We start from the raw sequence: 15,880 nt of genomic DNA, 5'->3' as shown, positions 1-15,880 counted from the left end.
CGGGTTACTTGCAAATTCTGGATGACGGCGAATACCGCGGAAATAGAACGGCGTGTCGTGGCCGAGTCGATGCTTACAGGGACAACCTTTCCCTGGATAGCCGCGATGCATTCATCGTAGACATATGAAAGTGCCTGCTTGGCCAGAATGGAAAGTTGTTTGAGCTACTTTGGTCATCTTCGTCGTCGTCGTCGTCGTCGTCGTCGTCGTCGTCGTCTTCGTCTTCGTCTTCCGTTTCAGAGTCGCTCTTAGTATACGCGAAGAATCGATAAACTCGCTTCGTTTTCGTCGACTTTTCACTTTCTCTGCAGTTTGGATCTGCTTTCCCCCATTATTCTCCTAGTTCCAAGGCAAATCCGATCAAAAAATTTAGCTAGCTTCATATCGCAAGACAATGGTCATATTACACATGACCCTAATCCATGCTGGCTTCAGCATGCCGATAAATTTCTTCCACATCTGTAGAGTACTCGCATGCAAGGCCTAGTTGCCTTGATCATCGCGTGATGTGGTCTGAATGTGCGTCTTTGCCACATCCTTGCCACATCTTCAACCGTTCATGGGCTCCTTGTATCAATAACTGATACGGATGCTTCTGCCTTTTGTTTATTAACATTAGCAGCTTTTGGCTGCTTTCCAAAACGTTTGACCAGTAGCCCCCCAGCTGCCTCTTTGGTATTTCCCCCCTTCAGTTGGCTCTTGGTGGGCAGGGGTAGGCTGTTGACCCTGACCATAAACTAATTATAGGTCAGACTCCCATCCACCCCGGAGTCACGATTGTTTGTAGCGACTTGGCTTTTTCTGGTGTCAAATGGCAGGATTTGCTGCTGCTTGTAGGGCTTCTCGAAGTCTCTAGATTGCCATACCACGCTGTGTTAGACCGTGTTCCCGGAAATACAGACAGATTGGCCGAAATAAATATACCTAGAAGCCTGATAAAGCTCCCAGAGGTACAGTCGCTCATAGACGTGAGCGACGTAGTTTGGGCCCGACATTATGGGCACCGGAAATATCTTGCGTTTTGTGCTAATCAAAAGATTTCCAATGCTACACGAACTCCGAGGCCGGTCCATACGCACGCATACGTGACGGGTGCAGTAAATGGTGCCCCATATGGCAGTCCGCTTCATTGAGATCGCGGGTTTGTTTCGCAGAATATACAATTTGTTTCGTTTTTTGGGCACGTCTAAGAGCCCTCGTTATTTTGCCCCTGGCTCTTTCTCGGATTAAGGGGGGGGGGGTGTCTCATTTGACTGGATCCGTCTATCTCTATGATATTAAACGCGGTGCCAGACCCAAAGTACGAGGGCATTAACACAATGGACTCACCGGAAAACTTCGTTAATGGCATCTAGCAGCCCTCCCATGCCGTTTTCAAGCAGCGGGAGAGTTGCCTCCGCTATTTCGCTGTCTTGTAGTTCAACCTCGTTGGGTAACGAATTCCCATTGATACGGACCATGAGTCCTGGCCTGGTCCGCTGCCCCTATTGTTTGTTGCATCTTGGCCTTTCTTATTTGAGAATGGAAAAATCACATTCTGATTTGTATCCACAATCCCTGTTTCATTTGAAGTCGCTAAAAGTGCATTCAGTGGGGTAGATCCAGCGGGGGGTTTGATAAAGCTCCCAGAAAAACAGTGGCTCATATACATGTGAAACTATTCTTGCCTCGGTTCCGGAATGAGTGACATAAAATGATACATATAATGAGACAAGTTGACATCTGAAAGGCAAGAAAGAGAGTGGGACAAATAGATCGTGAATGGACACTAGATAATAATACAGAGAAGAAGAGAGATTGAGTCCAATTAAGCCCTATCGGCACATAAGCTATGCATAAGATCATGCATACATAACGGCATTAATATATCGGAAGGCAAAACGCCGACCCCCGACTCGGGAAGAACAGGCAAGGATTCCGAAGGAGGCTTAGTGTTCGGGAAGACCAAGAGCCGGGCCCCGGGAGATCGCCAAGATGATTCCGAGAGGCGATCGGTGTTAGGGTTCCTCCGAGAGCGTGGTTAAGATTGCCCCGACAGCCGACTGTCAGTGGCTAGCCGCGCGTTGTTTGTCCCTGGTCTGTGGATGACACTTAATTGGGTCCATATCTTAGAGTTTTAATATGCACCGAAAGTCATTCTTATCCAGTGGAGACAAGCATAACTGGGACATTAATGAACTTATAATAATACTAGGCTCCCGGGGCCAATCATACCCGAGGCCAAGACGATTCCACGGTGTTCCCGTACCCGTTGACTACTATTAGATCTAGACAACAACGATGTCTCGTCTCTTTCTTTAAAGCCGCGCTCTGACGGCTCCCTGCACTTTCTGTTTTACTTTTGTTTGCCCTTTGTTTGCTTTTTCTTGCATTACACTTGACAAATACATAGTATTTCCCATATCACCCCTCTCCCTTCCTGTATCTAGGCTACCACCATGGGTGCCGGTACTGAAGACGATCTTCACTCCGAGTCTGCCATGTCTAGCGAGACAGCAGGCCCATCGTCGTCCGTCATGGCAACTCGTTCCCACATGGATATGGATCCCCAGGAAGTCGACAACATCGTCCGTATCGCCTCGCATCTATCCCGGCGCCATGAGAACGTCCACCCCGGCTCGACAACAGACGGGGAGACCCTGAACGAAGATGACCCGGTTCTGGATCCTTCTGCGAAGGAGTTCGATCTGCGGAAGTACCTGACCAAAGTACTTCGGGACTTCAGTCGGGAGGGTGTTGAGTCCTCTCATGCTGGGATTGTCTTCAAGGACCTCACGATTTCGGGTTCTGGAGCAGCGCTGCAGTTCCAGAGTACCGTAGCGTCTATGATGTCTCTGCCGTCGCAAGTGAAGAACCTCTGGCGGGAGCGTAACTCTCCGGCCAAGAGTATTCTGCATGACTTCAACGGAACACTCAAGAGTGGCGAGCTGCTGCTTGTCCTGGGCCGTCCCGGGGCTGGTTGCAGTACCTTTCTCAAATCTCTCTGCGGAGAGCTTCACGGACTGACTTTGGATGACGAGAGCGTCGTTCATTATAATGGTAAGCTTCCTCAGCTTTATTCTTCTCGTCTATAGCTAACACCATTGAAAGGCGTCCCACAAAAACAAATGATGAAGGAATTCAAGGGAGAAGTCGTGTACAACCAAGAGGTATGACAACCCAAGCTTTAATTTTCGAGGCGCCAACCCGATACTGACTGACATGTCGCACAATGCAGGTCGACAAGCACTTTCCTCACTTGACTGTCGGACAAACCCTCGAGTTCGCTGCAGCCACACGTACCCCGGCCCGCCGTCTTGGAGGCATGTCCCGCGACGAATTCGCCAAGCACGTTACCCAAGTTGTGATGTCCATTTTCGGGCTCTCACACACATACAACACCAAAGTCGGAAACGATTTCGTTCGCGGAGTGTCAGGAGGAGAGCGCAAGCGTGTCAGTATTGCCGAAATGGCACTTGCTGCTGCACCCTTGGCGGCCTGGGATAACTCCACTCGTGGACTGGACTCGGCCACCGCGCTCAAGTTTGTCGAATCTCTCCGGTTGTTTGCGGATCTCACTGGATCGGCCCACGCGGTGGCAATCTACCAAGCGAGTCAGAGTATCTACAATCTGTTCGACAAGGTTATGGTTCTCTATGAAGGACGCCAGATCTATATAGGACCCGCCAATGAAGCCAAGGCTTTCTTTGAGCGACAGGGTTGGGAGTGTCCGTCTCGACAAACGACTGGTGACTTCTTGACGTCTGTCACCAACCCGTCAGAGCGTCGCGTGCGCCCTGGCATGGAGAACCAAGCCCCGCGGACGCCGGAGGATTTCGAAGCCTACTGGAAAGCGTCTCCCGAATACCAGAACATGCAAATGGATGTCGTCTCTTACGAGAAGAAATATCCATTGGCCAAGGAAGGTGCGACAGACTCGGATTTCAGCCAGCGCAAGCAGTTGATTCAAGCAAAGCACACCCGACCTGCCTCGCCCTATCTCATCAGCGTGCCCATGCAAGTCAAGCTCAACACCAAACGGGCGTATCAGCGAATTTGGAACGACATATCCTCAACCGCGTCAATTGTGATAAGTCAGATGATCATGGCCTTGATCATCGGTTCGGTTTTCTACGGTACTCCAGATGCGTCGGCCGGTTTCCAGGCCAAGGGTGCTACTCTTTTCTTTGCGGTTTTACTCAATGCTCTCATGGCCATGTCGGAAATCAACAGTCTTTACGCGCAGCGGGCAATTGTCGAAAAACACGCCTCATACGCCTTCTACCATCCTTTTACGGAAGCGGTCGCTGGTGTTGTCAGTGATATACCGATCAAGTTTGTGATTGCCGTGGCCTTCAACATCATCATGTACTTCTTGTCGAATCTTCGGAGGGAAGCAGCACAATTCTTCCTGTACTTCCTGATTACCTTCATCGTCATGTTTGTGATGAGTGCGGTCTTCCGAACACTGGCAGCGATCACGAAGACGGTCTCCCAAGCTATGAGTCTGGCAGGTATTCTTATCCTCGCACTCGTTGTTTACACTGGTTTTGTCTTGCCTGAACCTTCCATGCATCCTTGGCTTGGATGGATTCACTACATCAATCCTATCTATTACGCCTTCGAAATCCTCATTGCGAACGAATTTCACGGTCGGAACTTTACTTGTTCGGAATTTGTCCCCAACTATCCGACATTGTCCGGAAACTCGTTCGTTTGCTCGATCTCAGGTGCTAAAGCAGGACAGCGCACGGTTAACGGTGACGAATACATCGCGGTCAACTGGGAGTACAGTTACAGTCACGTGTGGCGCAACTTCGGTATCTTGATCGCCTTCCTCATCGGATTCATGTTCATTTACTTCGTCGCTACGGAATTGAACTCGTCGACAACTAGCACCGCTGAAGCACTTGTCTTCCGTCGGGGTCGCGAGCCTGACTACCTTCGCTCGAACCAGGAGGGATCTTCGGATCCTGAGAAGGGGGCAGCGCCTGTTGCCACGAGACAGCCGACCAGGACCGATGAAGGCGAACTCGGAAAGATCCAGGCTCATACCGATATTTTTACCTGGCGCGATGTGAGCTACGATATTTCGATCAAGGGAGAGCCTAGACGACTTCTGGACCATGTCAACGGTTGGGTCAAGCCGGGTACGCTTACAGCCCTTATGGGTGTCAGTGGTGCTGGTAAGACAACTTTACTCGACGTTTTGGCGCATCGTACCTCAATGGGTGTCATCACTGGTGACATGCTTGTCAACGGTCGGGAACTTGATCAGAGTTTCCAACGGAAGACTGGTTACGTTCAGCAACAGGATTTGCATCTTGACACTGCCACTGTGCGAGAGTCGCTTCGGTTCAGTGCTTGTTTACGGCAGCCTCCGACCGTGTCCATTCAAGAGAAGTATGACTACGTGGAGGAGGTTATCCGGATGTTGAACATGAGTGACTTTGCGGAAGCTGTCGTCGGTGTTCCTGGCGAAGGTTTGAATGTTGAGCAGCGGAAGCTGTTGACCATTGGTGTCGAACTTGCCGCTAAGCCTAAGCTTCTTCTCTTCTTGGACGAACCGACTAGGTAAACATACTCCTTTCTTTCTATGTTTATCCAACATCACATACTAACAACGCTCAGTGGTCTCGATTCTCAATCCTCCTGGGCTATTTGCGCGTTCCTGCGGAAGCTGGCAGACAACGGTCAAGCAGTTCTCTGCACAATCCACCAGCCCAGCGCCATCCTCTTCCAGCAATTCGATCGACTCCTCTTCCTCGCTCGCGGTGGTAAAACGGTCTACTTTGGCGAAATTGGCGAAGACTGCCGCACCCTCCTGGACTACTTCGAGAGCAACGGCGCCCGAACGTGTGAATCCGACGAGAACCCAGCAGAATTCATGCTCGATATCGTGAACGCCGGCCAAAACACACAAGGAGAAAACTGGTTCGACGTCTGGAAACGGAGTCAGGAAGCCCGAGGAGTTGAAGCGGAAATCGAGCGTATCCATGAGGAGCAGAAGAACAAGGCACCTGTCGGTGAGGATGATCATGCGGCTAGAAGTCATGAAGAGTTTGCTATGCCGTTCTGGTACCAGTTGTATCTGGTTACCTACCGTGTTTTCCAGCAGTACTGGCGTATGCCGTCGTACATTATGTCGAAGTGGGCGCTTGCAATCATGTCTGGACTGTTTATCGGTTTCTCCTTCTTCCAGGCGAAAACGTCGCTACAGGGCTTGCAAACGATTGTCTACTCCGTCTTCATGATTTGCACGATCTTCTCGTCTTTGGTTCAACAGGTTTGTCTATCCTGCCTTTCACTTTTACAATGACAAGCTAACAACACCAGGTCATGCCCCTCTTCGTAACCCAACGATCCCTCTACGAAGTCCGCGAACGCCCCAGCAAAACCTACTCCTGGAAAGCCTTCCTCATCGCCAACATCGTCGTCGAAATCCCCTACCAGATCATTATGGGCATCCTCGTTTGGGCCTGCTACTACTACGCCATCGTCGGAATCCAGACCTCCGCCCAACAAGGCCTCGTCCTCCTCCTCTGCATCCAGTTCTTCATCTACGCCTCTACCTTTGCACACATGGCCATTGCCGCCATCCCTGACACTGAAACCGCCAGTGCAATCGTCACCCTGATCTTCGCCATGTCGCTTACCTTTTGTGGTGTCATGCAGACTCCCACGGCGCTCCCTGGTTTCTGGATCTTCATGTACCGCGTCTCCCCGTTCACGTACTGGATCAGCGCTATTGCCTCGACACAAGTCCATGGGAAAGTAGTCGAATGCTCCGCGGCTGAAGTCTCCCTCTTCGACCCTCCATCCGGCCAGACCTGCAAACAATACCTCGCTGAGTACATGAGTTACGCCCCGGGAACATTGCAAAACCCCAACGCAACAGCGGACTGCAGATACTGCTCCGTGAGTGTCGCAGACCAATTCCTTGCCGGATCAAACATTTACTACAGCGAGCGCTGGAGGAACTTCGGCCTTGTGTGGGCGTACATCGCGTTTAACATCTTTGCAGCTACGATGCTGTACTACCTGTTCCGGGTAAAGCGGTGGAACATGAGTGGTTTGAAGGAGAAGTTCTCGAAGAAGAAATAGAGTGATTGCTTGAGTGGTTTACTTGCTTGGGTGGTTGAGTGTTTTGCACAGCGTTGAAGTTTTGAGACGTTTATACCAATACCCGTACATAGATGTGTTTTTTTTTTTTTTTTTTTTTTTTTTTTTTTTTTTTTTTTATAGTATTCTTGTTGCTTGTTTTTTTGCTTTTTATTTCGCTTCTTTATACATCTTTTAGCCTATTTTTTTGAGATCTTTTAATTCATACATGCCAAGTATACTTCATTTTCGCAGAAGCTTTGGACTTTCCCTGTCGTTTTCAGTCTGACATAGCACACACACAAAAACAACTCCCCAGTGGCGACCCTCCCTACCTTCTGAGAGGGTTCCCGTACTGCGGAAAACTCGAATCTTGTATTTAACTCCGCTCTGAATCGATTTATAATACTTTCAACGTTGTATTCCCCATTTTTCGCCGACAATGGGGGGTTGCAAAGAAGAAAGGAGTGGTCGGAGCCGCATCTCACGATCAACGCGCCCACGCAGCTGCCATCCTCTTAGAAACAGTAGAGCTGAAGCAGATTGTTGACAGGGCCCAGGGGATGCCCCCCCCCCAGGGATTTATTCATCCAATTCATGAGTTTAGTTGAAAACCTCGCAGCAAAGGTGCGTGACCGCGCTGGCAGCGGTAGTAATGAAGGCCATATTGGCCAGAACAAGGCTCTCCAACAGATCCAAGACATGTTCAATAAGCAGGCAGAGGAGATCAAGGCTTTTCAGCACTCAATGCAGCTCTCTAAAGTAACCAACAGCCCCCCCCCCCCCCCCCCCCCCCCCCCCCCCCCCCCCCCCCCCCCCCCCCCCCCCCCCCCCCCCCGGCGTCCCGTCCCTCTGGCCACGCCAGATCATACCGGGATGCAGCTCTGGCAAGTCACCTGACATCAATAGAGCCATCCAAGGTTGCTGGCTGGATGTGGAGCGCTACCAACGGCTCTGTTGGCACAAACGGGGCGCTGAGAACTTCCCCAAAAAGGTACCAAGGTGACCTATTCAACCGAATTAGTCATTAAGTATTCATGTCAACACTTACTCCCACCCAGAATACCCCCAAGAGCTAAAGAGACTATGCAATGATGTCAACCGCACACGGCGCTGGGCTGCCCCCGGTCAAGGGGAAGATATTGAGGCATTCCGCCAGGCTAAGCATACACTAAGCCGGGCAACCGCCAAAATAGGCCGTTGTAGCTACCGCACCCGCGTGGAGGATGCAACTGAGTCAGTGGAGGGTTTCTGGAAGCTGGCCCACTGGGCACGCCGCCAGGGAGCCGTCCAACCAACATACACACCAATTCTCCAAGTAGGGGACCAAACATATGACACCCCAGAAAGGAAGGTATAGGCGCTACAGGAGACCCTGCTCCCCCTGCCCCCTGAAGCCGATCTATCAGACATCTCAGGCCACAGATACCCTGAACCAATACAGATGCCTGCCATGGCAGAGGAGGAAGTCCACAGGGCCATCCTACGGGCAGCGCCAAATAAGGTCCCTGGCCCTGATGGCATACCAAAAATAGCATTACACCATGCCCTAGCCCTCCCAGCCTTCCTAACCTATCTCACTGACCTATTTAACGCTTGCCTGCAGCTAGGATACTGCCCAAAGCACTTCCAAAGTCAACCACAGTGGTGCTGCGGAAGCCTAGCAAACCTGACTACACAACCCCTAAAGCATACAGGCCAATAGCTTTGTTCAGCACAGTGGGTAAGGCGCTGGAAGCAGCCATCGCGACTCGTTTAAACTACCTGGTGGAATCCCACAACCTCCTGCTGCAGAACCACGTTGGTGGCTGCCAGGGATGGTCATGTGAACATGCTATTCACCTTCTATTGGGGCGAATTCATGCCTCCTGGCGTGCTGGGGCATCAGTGACCACACTGCTTACCTTAGATGTCAGCGGAGCCTTTGATAACACAGCACATGAACGGCTGATCCATAACCTCTGGAAGCGTCAGGTTCCGCTAGGTATTGTAAACTGGATAGCGAGCTTTCTCCACCACCGTACCACAGAGATTGTGCTAATGGAAGGTGCAATGGGCCAAATCAACCCCAATACTGGCATACCCCAGGGCCCACCTCTCTTTCCAATTCTCTATTTGTTCTATAACGCAGACTTGATTGATCGAATACATGCTGCATACCCCGGACGAGTCATGGTCACAGGATATATTGATGACATCTGTATACTGGTCTGGAGCCGGTCTGCTACAACCAACTGCCAATGCTTAGAATGGATACAATGAATAGCTGAACAATGGGAGGCCCAACATACCTCACAATTCGCCCCTGCCAAATATGGCCTAATACACTTCTGGCGGAACCTCTGAGGGGTTCCAAAACCAGATGACTCAACTGAGGTCCTAGTCAGGGTGCAAGGGGTGGAGATCAAGCCAGTGCCAGTCCTCCATTACCTCAGCATCCAGCTAGACCAGCACCTCACTGGCATCAAGCAGATTGAGCACTGCCAGGTTAAGGCTGCGGAGATGACTGCAGCTCTCTACTCTATAGCAGGCTCAAGTGCTCAACTTGGGGTATCACCTTGGCACACCTCCGCTGAATGTATACAGCTGTCCTCTAGCCACAGATCACCTTTGCCAACTCCACCTGGTTCATACAGGCCGGATGGGGCTTCAAGGCAGCAGAAACCGCGGCAAGGAAGACACTAGAGTCTATCCAATATCAGGCATTGTACCGAATCGCCGGCGCCTTCAGGACGACCTCCCAGGCCGCCCTGGAGATCTGCCTCAACATCCCTCCCCCTATAATTGCAATGGAACAAACCGCTAAGGAGTCATACCTGCGAGTGGCCACCTCACCCCTTATAACAACCCTTGAGGAGATACGCCAATCTGGTCAGCGGCGAGCGCCAAGGAATGCGCGGGAACGGCGTATGCGGTGGACAGCCGGTCCAGATCATGACCCTGTGACGGCTCAACGACCAGGCAAACAGTGTCAACATGCCAAAAGATGCCATACAAGCAATATGGACAAACAAGGGCTCAAGCCGCATCGCACAAAGGCTTATATAGAGACTGCACTCGCCAGATAGATTTCCTCTCCTTTTTCCTTCCCAGATTCGATATTCTCGTTGATGGCTACAATAGTCAAGATAGGAATTCAGTTCGTTATTATCTTCTATTCCGAGCCCGTGACAGACCCCCTGACATCACCGCTGGAGTGCTGGGGACGGCGGGTTTTGGCTGCAGGTAGGTTAGAAGCCATATACCCGTATGTGATTCCCTCATGGCAGTCAGATTTGAAGCCCTGTATGGCAGAAACCCAGGAGGCCGCCCTGGCAGCTCACCAAGCCACACTACGCGACGGTGCCACTGTCATTGCCTATACAGATAGCAGCCTGACGGAACAAGGGGTTGGCGCGGTAGTGGTGTCAACACTGAGGCGCCAGGCAGCCCGCATAGGCTCCTTAACCACCCATACAGTATATGCGGCGGAACTGCGGGGTATAGAAATGGCGCTCGCCCAGATACATGGGTCAATGGACCCGGTGACCCGGCGCCCTGGCCACGCACACACAGGAACTATTTTCAGACAACCAGGCAGCGTCAGCGATACGGGCATGCGCGGCCCCTGGAAGGTCCTCTGGTCAGTATATCCTACGCCAGATCTCCCAGCTAGCTGCTCAACTACGGGGATGTGGGTGGAGCATACGACTGCAGTGGCTTCCTGGCCATGAGGGTGTCTGGCAATGAACGCGCTGATACTCTCGCTAAGGGCGCCGCTGGCTCCCCGGCCCCTGACAGCACAGAGGAGCCAGTCCTCATGGCCAGCACCCGGCTAGTTCTTCGTACGGGGGCGATTGAGGCCTGGAGGGCCGAATGGGCTACTAATGCCCATGGGAAAGCTCCCTCCGCCGACTGTGGAGGGAGCCCTCAAAGGCACTAATGCTGCTATATCAGGGTCTGCGAAGGGCTGCAACGTCAGTTCTCATTCAGATGCAAATTGGGAAAATCGCGTTAGCCAGCTATCTCGGCACCTTTGGCACTATGGAGTCAACTGACTGCTCCTGCGGCCGTGGCCGACAGGATGTACGGCATATTCTCCTCTATTGTACGAACCAAGCTGGCCCCCGAGCACGCCACCTGACCCAGGGCTGACAGACGCGAGTATGAATAATAATAATAATAATAATAATAATAGCACACACACACTACTCCTTGACCATCAAATAGTCCGCACTGTACCACTCGAGCCGGCCTGCTGCGCTCAAGCTGAACCCGAAGAGGCATTTTCCTCGCATGCACAGACACGTCATATAACGCAAAATGAACTAAAGATTTGCAAATCTAAGCGTCCTCTGCTTCACAGCTATCGTCTACTAGACTTAGATATGCCGGTCTATAAGACGAGCATACGAACCTTGTACATGGCATAGATGACATCCAAGCGTAATTAGCTGAGAAGTCTGCTTTGGATCAGTATATGGTGAATACGCAGAGTTGTGATGGATGTGTAGCTGAGCATGAGCAATCCATAGTGACAGTGACAGTAACAAATGATCTATTGATTGTATCATAGCTCCTCAATATACATAATATACCTCCTAACAACATACAGGAATCGAAATTCCTACTTCCTCGCGCGAGACCGTTCCAATGCACCTTCGCGCCATTCCCACAATCCAATCAACGTAGCAGCCGGTCCAAAACAGGCACTTCCCAAGAGGACGGCAAGAACGGCAAGGAAAAGAGGGGTCTGAAGGACGTTCGTGCGGCGCAAGTCCCAGATCGTAAAGATGCACCAGATCAGAATTGCGGCGATGAGACATCCCAATTGCACACCTTCGGATGAGAGGACCATTTCTTTCAGGACTCCGGCATCCGAGATGTGTGGGAATACCCGACTAGCGATGACGATATGAAACGTGCTCGTAGCAAAAATCCCCAAGTTATAAAACCGGCATAAATAAGGCATATCTCTCGTCCCATACAACGCCTCCGCAAAATTAGAACTAGGCGGCTCCCTCGTCGACATCCTCTGTCCAAGCGAGACCAAAATCGGTAGACCGAGTTGAACAAGCGAAAGGATCCACCCTCGTATTTCAATCGGTGCTGTATTCTGGAGCACCAAGAGTGCAAGCACAATGTACGTGATCAATAGCCCCGTGGGAAGGAACTCGGCAGCTCGGAGGTCAATCGCTCGCGGATTAGGATAGTAGAAGGGTCGGGATTGGCTGAGGTGGATGTAAATGGCGAAGTAAATTGGTGTGATTAGGTGCCAGCCGAAGGCTGTGGAGGCGAGGATGTAGGGGATGGGGCTGGGGTTGTTAGTGTTTGATGGTGATGGTATGGTATGGATGGTGGGATACGTACCTGCATAGGTATTCTCCTGCGAGTCCTGGACGGTGGGATTCAATTGTCCATAGTGCATTGATGCCCATCGCGGTGACAAGCGTGTAATCCAAGAGAGAATCACGGAGGACAGTCGCAGTCCCCATGCTGACAGACTGTCCAAGGACGATCGACACCCCAGCGACAAGAAGAACGAGAATAATCCAAAACGCCGTCGCGACAGACGACCGGTCCCTCGGCCTCGCAACCACCTCAACATCCCGAGCCACGACTCCCTCCCGCGACGGCTTCGGTAGATACTTCAAAGTATGTCCCGGACAATGTGTTGCGGCCATTACAGCAGCCAACTGATCAACTTCTGTTTTAGCTATTACCTTTTTCTGTAGGAACTCCAGAAATGGGTTCTCGAGGGCCTCGAGACGTTGCAGCGCATGCGCACCGTCTACCAGTATTTTGGTGCGGGGCTTGCGCTCCTCTTGAAAGTAGGCGAGTTTTGCGTGGATCGTCTCGTTTGCTGGACGCGGGCTGTTGTCCAGGGCTTCTTTTAGCAGGTCTCCAAGTAGTGCTGCGTCTTCGATGGCTGAGTTTCCTCCTTGGCCGGTGAGAGGGTTCATCTAGACTCATTAGCTGCTGCTGCTATAACTCAGAACAGTAACCTTACCTTATGAAAAGAATCGCCAATCAAAACAACACGCCTATAAAAGCACTTCTCCAACACATACTCCTGCAATGGGACAAGAACCGCAGCCCGATGTTTCCGATAAAGATCCCCGAAAGTAAGACCCGGGAAGAGAGCATCATCCCTCTGCACATCCACCAAAGCTTTTTCATCCTCAGCGGTATACCGGAGGATATCCTTGTCGATAGTAACTTCAGGGTTCTTGGAGAACGCGAAAAAGTACAATTTCCCACCACGACCGGCTTGATAGAGATAAGAGCGGTTTTTGTGGTAGGTTTTGTATCCGCGGCCATCAGGAACACCTTCGGGACGGTCTGAGATGCCGAACATACATTTGTACGAGCAGGTCATTGCTGGATTGAGTCAATAGGCATCGTGGGATAAGTGTTGATTGTGCAACCCACATTTTGCCATCTGCTGCGTTCCGTAGTCTGGGACCTCTGAGTCTGCGATCCTCCACATTTCTTTTCTTGTTTGGCTGTGGACTCCATCTGCGCCGACGAGGATGTCTCCGGCGAAGGTGGTGCCGTCTTCAGCAGTGACTGTTACCCCGGTATCCAGGTGGTCGATGTTCAAGAGCCCCTTGGAGACGTGGACCTTTGACTTGTCCTGGAGATTGTCATACAAGGCTTGAACAAGCTCCCGACGATCCAGAAAGTTGAATTGGTATCCGGTTCTATAGTCAAGGTCAGTTCCGCTACATATAGTTGCAGGTAGATAAGACGCAATCACTCACAGTTTCAAAAGCATCTCCCCAAACGTATCATGACCACCAAGCTTCACCCCATCCGAATCATAATAGTGCATCGATTCCACCCTCTCGCACATAGCTTGAACCGCCTCATTAACACCCAATTGATCAAGAACCTGGCTCCCATACGGCAAAAGACCAAGACTCGCCCCCAACTGAGGCGCAATGCATCGATACTTCTCAAGCAAAACATACTCAATACCATATCTCTCGAGTATATTTGCCAGCGTCAAACCCGCAACACTCCCCCCGATAATGATAATCTTGAAAGACATGGTGAACGGATCTTGATGCAATTCTGCGTATGCACTGTCACCATCCGCGGACGTAGCTGGGTTTATATATATCCAGGCTTCAGCAGCTGGTTCCACAATGCGATTATTATCCCGAGTGTCCCACACATGCTTGACTGTGAGATTATAAATTATTGATGACACTGCCCCGTGTATATGCCGGTTATGCTGCTTGCGAGCCCCCTGGAGAGCTTTCTTTGTCTTCTTTGTTGGCTGTGCCCTAGGACATACTCGATTAGTCATCGGGGAAAGTTGGGCGGAAAGGAGAATATCTGATCCGTGGACCGGGTGCCGGGGGTGAAAACTGCCCGATTCGCCGATTCGCCGATTCGCCGAGCAAGAATGTCATTGATATAGGTCTATCGACAGGTGGTTTATCGCGACCGATGTATAATTGCCAATAAGACTGTTGAGGCGTATTGAATGGTGCCATTTTCCCCACCAAACTGGATTGGTTGAGGATGAGGGAAATAAGCGTGTTGATGACGGAGGACAGTAAGTCGCCGACAGTAGTTGTTGGACAGACACTACGTGAAACCAGCAACACCTACGACATGTGAGGCTTTATGGTATCATTCTAACTGCTCATATTTTCGCATTGAGCCTCCATGGCCGAAGACTGAAGCGAAGAGAGCAATAGGTTCTAGGATCTAATATTACAGAGAAATGCCGCTGGGGTCAGTGAATACAGAGGGATGTCCTGGAGCTCCTCATCACAGTTCAGGGTATAGGGACGAGCTGCTACGCCATCCCTAGAAGGACCGAGGGAGGAGGCGGTGATATCCTGCCTTCTTACAGCATACGTTTGTCGCTATCTTTGCGGTCACAATCACGCCAATGCTGTATGACCAGGTGACGATTATCCTCGTAGACACCGAGGCGGACGAAGGATGAAAACTCCATCGCTGTCGCCGTGTTCTATAATGCCAGTCAATGTTTGTCCGTGTCGAACCATGTCAATAAAGTCACCTGGACCGTCTACAACCCTGTAACGTGCTCGCAAACAAGCATGGATATGACTCAAGGAGAGCGGGGAAGCAACATGCGAGGATGGAATGGGGGAGAGCCTCGCTGCGGTAATTTATACTACCCATTATATGGAGTCTGACGCCAGGAATGCTGTGGTCTCTCGATGAGTATAACACACCACCTCGGAAAACGCCTGTTGCTACCAACATCATCGCGAGACCCCGGAGACAAAATATGTTTACTAGATCAGAAGCCCTCTATCCCAGAAGGGAGTCCATTCCGAATTGAACTGGATGATGACATTGATATCACGAGGGATATATGTTGAGCCTATTGTTGAAACCCAATTTCTTTAGATATCCAGGGTTGATGAGTCTTGGTCTGTATAGAGAGACCAGGGTTGACTTGAAGTTAAACCAAGCCGCCCAACATCGGCTAGATATTAGAAAGATGTGTTTGCTAGATCAACCCTCTGTGCCGTAGTCACGAGTCCATTTGGAATTGAATTCGATGACGACATTGATCAAGGCGGATCCATGTTGCTACCTCTTGGTGGCCATGGCGTCTATGATAGAACACTGTGGATGACCTTGTATACGGACAGGATTGAAGAGGGGTGTTAAGCTAGCAAATGTCTGGTGCGGTGTTGTCGACAATGAATGAACCCTGAAAGGTCTCGTGAAGAGGGCTCGTCCATCCTGTATCGTGAGGGGGATTGATTTAACAAACATGTCTTTCTCCAACGTCTCGAACATTTTGGGGGGTTGGTGGCCTGGTCGA

The 15,880-nt window shown here is 50.9% G+C and overlaps 4 protein-coding genes across 4 annotated transcripts; 2 read left to right on the top strand and 2 right to left on the bottom strand.

Annotated features, from left to right (window-relative positions):
• Window positions 1-73: 73 nt before the first annotated feature.
• ASPGLDRAFT_78287 (uncharacterized protein) lies at window positions 74-1,738 on the bottom strand (the record flags this gene model as incomplete). Its single annotated transcript, XM_022549950.1, has 3 exons — window positions 1,330-1,738; window positions 925-1,026; window positions 74-305 (listed from the first exon to the last, which is right to left on the bottom strand). The coding sequence occupies exons 1-3, from the start codon at window positions 1,458-1,460 to the stop codon at window positions 74-76; spliced, it is 465 nt and encodes a 154-aa protein (XP_022405683.1). The 5' UTR covers window positions 1,461-1,738.
• Window positions 1,739-2,143: 405 nt separating this feature from the next.
• On the top strand, window positions 2,144-7,177 carry ASPGLDRAFT_53746 (uncharacterized protein). Its single transcript, XM_022548043.1, has 5 exons — window positions 2,144-3,039; window positions 3,091-3,149; window positions 3,218-5,553; window positions 5,611-6,265; window positions 6,316-7,177. Exons 1-5 carry the CDS (start codon window positions 2,439-2,441, stop codon window positions 7,081-7,083), a joined length of 4,419 nt encoding a protein of 1,472 aa, XP_022405682.1. The 5' UTR covers window positions 2,144-2,438; the 3' UTR covers window positions 7,084-7,177.
• Window positions 7,178-9,106: 1,929 nt separating this feature from the next.
• ASPGLDRAFT_40929 (uncharacterized protein) lies at window positions 9,107-9,496 on the top strand. Its single transcript, XM_022545298.1, has one exon. It carries the CDS (start codon window positions 9,133-9,135, stop codon window positions 9,340-9,342), a length of 210 nt encoding a protein of 69 aa, XP_022405681.1. The 5' UTR covers window positions 9,107-9,132; the 3' UTR covers window positions 9,343-9,496.
• Window positions 9,497-11,686: 2,190 nt separating this feature from the next.
• ASPGLDRAFT_30754 (FAD-dependent oxidoreductase) lies at window positions 11,687-14,113 on the bottom strand (the record flags this gene model as incomplete). Its single annotated transcript, XM_022543975.1, has 5 exons — window positions 11,687-12,374; window positions 12,430-13,022; window positions 13,070-13,440; window positions 13,492-13,763; window positions 13,824-14,113. The coding sequence occupies 5 exons, from the start codon at window positions 14,111-14,113 to the stop codon at window positions 11,687-11,689; spliced, it is 2,214 nt and encodes a 737-aa protein (XP_022405680.1).
• Between the last annotated feature and the right edge of the window lie 1,767 nt (window positions 14,114-15,880).

The sequence above is a fragment of the Aspergillus glaucus genome (genome assembly GCF_001890805.1).
Source record: "Aspergillus glaucus CBS 516.65 unplaced genomic scaffold ASPGLscaffold_1, whole genome shotgun sequence".
NCBI lineage: Eukaryota > Fungi > Ascomycota > Eurotiomycetes > Eurotiales > Aspergillaceae > Aspergillus > Aspergillus glaucus.
This window is presented reverse-complemented; position numbering and strand designations above follow the sequence as displayed.

Coding starts and splice junctions, on each gene's coding strand:
- ASPGLDRAFT_40929 (XM_022545298.1), top strand. CDS start 9,133: ATGGGCCAAATCAACCCCAATACTGGCATACCCCAGGGCCCACCTCTC.
- ASPGLDRAFT_53746 (XM_022548043.1), top strand. CDS start 2,439: ATGGGTGCCGGTACTGAAGACGATCTTCACTCCGAGTCTGCCATGTCT. Junction 3,040..3,090: donor GAGCGTCGTTCATTATAATG/GTAAGCTTCCTC, acceptor CACCATTGAAAG/GCGTCCCACAAAAACAAATG. Junction 6,266..6,315: donor TCTCGTCTTTGGTTCAACAG/GTTTGTCTATCC, acceptor TAACAACACCAG/GTCATGCCCCTCTTCGTAAC.